Source organism: Coccinella septempunctata, chromosome 3 (genome assembly GCF_907165205.1).
Source record: "Coccinella septempunctata chromosome 3, icCocSept1.1, whole genome shotgun sequence".
NCBI lineage: Eukaryota > Metazoa > Arthropoda > Insecta > Coleoptera > Coccinellidae > Coccinella > Coccinella septempunctata.
This window is the reverse complement of record NC_058191.1, coordinates 14,871,295-14,872,827: the sequence shown is the minus strand read 5'-3', so window position 1 is coordinate 14,872,827 and position 1,533 is coordinate 14,871,295. Positions and strand designations below refer to the sequence as shown.

The 1,533-nt window shown below is 47.6% G+C and overlaps 1 protein-coding gene across 1 annotated transcript; it reads right to left on the bottom strand.

The window, feature by feature from the left end:
* Positions 1-271: 271 nt before the first annotated feature.
* Positions 272-1,315, bottom strand: LOC123310262. Its single transcript, XM_044893731.1, has one exon. The coding sequence runs from the start codon at positions 1,313-1,315 to the stop codon at positions 272-274; it is 1,044 nt and encodes a 347-aa protein (XP_044749666.1).
* Between the last annotated feature and the right edge of the window lie 218 nt (positions 1,316-1,533).

The window sequence follows — 1,533 nt, the reverse complement described above, 5'->3', positions numbered from 1 at the left end:
CGAATGAACGAGTGAGTAGCGAGAGCACCGGCGTGCAGAAGACGAAGATGGGCATCATCGATGATCAGACGAGTGAGATGATCATTCTTTGGCAGAAGAACTGGATGTTTGTGTCGATATGGTAATAGAGAGGATGAAAGGCGACCTCCAACACGCAGGAGTCCATGATCGTCACAAAACAGGTGGAGTTTCATAATAAGCCGATGACGGGAAGACGGTTTCTGAAGCTCAGCTAGCTCCTCGGCAAAATGAACAGATTGGACTAGACGGATCAAACAGATCTCGGCCTCCTGGAGCTCAATAGGAAACCTGAGCGAGGTAAAGATGGATTACGAGCATTTAGAATGAAACGTCGATAAAAGGCAGTCACACGCTTGAGACGAAGATACGAGGAAAAACGTTCAATCAAGGTGGGTTCATCTGAGATGGCTGCTAACATGAAAGTGGAGATCGGCTTGGCCTCGACCTCCACTTGTTCAATTTGAGAGGAATCAACAGAGGAAAGAGGCCACGAAGATGCGTCTAGCGATGGCCAAGGAGGACCACGCCACCATAAATGGTGATGATGAATATCCGCGGGCATCAATCCTCGAGAGGCACAATCAGCTGGATTATCCTCAGACACCACATGCCTCCAGCAATCTGAAGGAACTAAATCCTGGATCTCAGCGACTCGATTGCCAACAAATATCTTCCATCTGTGACTTTCACCGCGGATCCACGACAAAGCAACGGAAGAGTCACAAAAGGCAATACACTCAGTTGTGAGATTCGGCATAACGCGGGTGGACAGATGATGCATGATCTTTGCGAGCAGATGGGCACCACACAGTTCAAGACGAGGCAGGGTCACAGCTTTGCAAGGAGCGATTTTAGATTTGGCCGCTAGAAGAGACACGTGGTATTGATCAGATGATGTAGAACTGCGAAGATAGACGACTGCAGCGTAGCCCGACTCAGATGAGTCACAGAAGCCAATCAGCTGATGAGCAGAAGATGACACGGCAGGGATGAATCGTGGGATATGAAGTTCTGCCAAGGTGGGAAGCTGGGATTGAAACCGCAACCACGAAGGCTGGGATTCATTCGAAAGAGGTTGGTCCCATTCCAGATGAAGAAGACAGAGCTGACGGAAGAAAATTTTGGCGTAGAAAGTGATAGGAGCTAGCCATCCCAAAGGTTCGAAGATTCTGGCCATCTGACTCAGCACAGTTCGTTTGGTGACTGTTGGTAGGTGGTAAGGTGGTAGATAATGCACCCGGAGGCTCAGACGACAGGCGTAACGTACCAGGGAGAATAAGATGAGAAAGCACATCCGAGGCAATCAACATCCTTATGGTACGAGGAATATAGAAGAGTGGATCAGCTAGGATGAGATGCTGAAATATAATAGAGAGAATATAAAATATGGCGGGCGAAGAAGACGCGAGTGAAAGCGAGTCTGTTAAAAATTACAGAAAAACTGAATATAAATGAACCCAATGCAAGAAAAAAGTCGTGGAACCTGTGAAGTGCTATAGGTGTTGGGATATT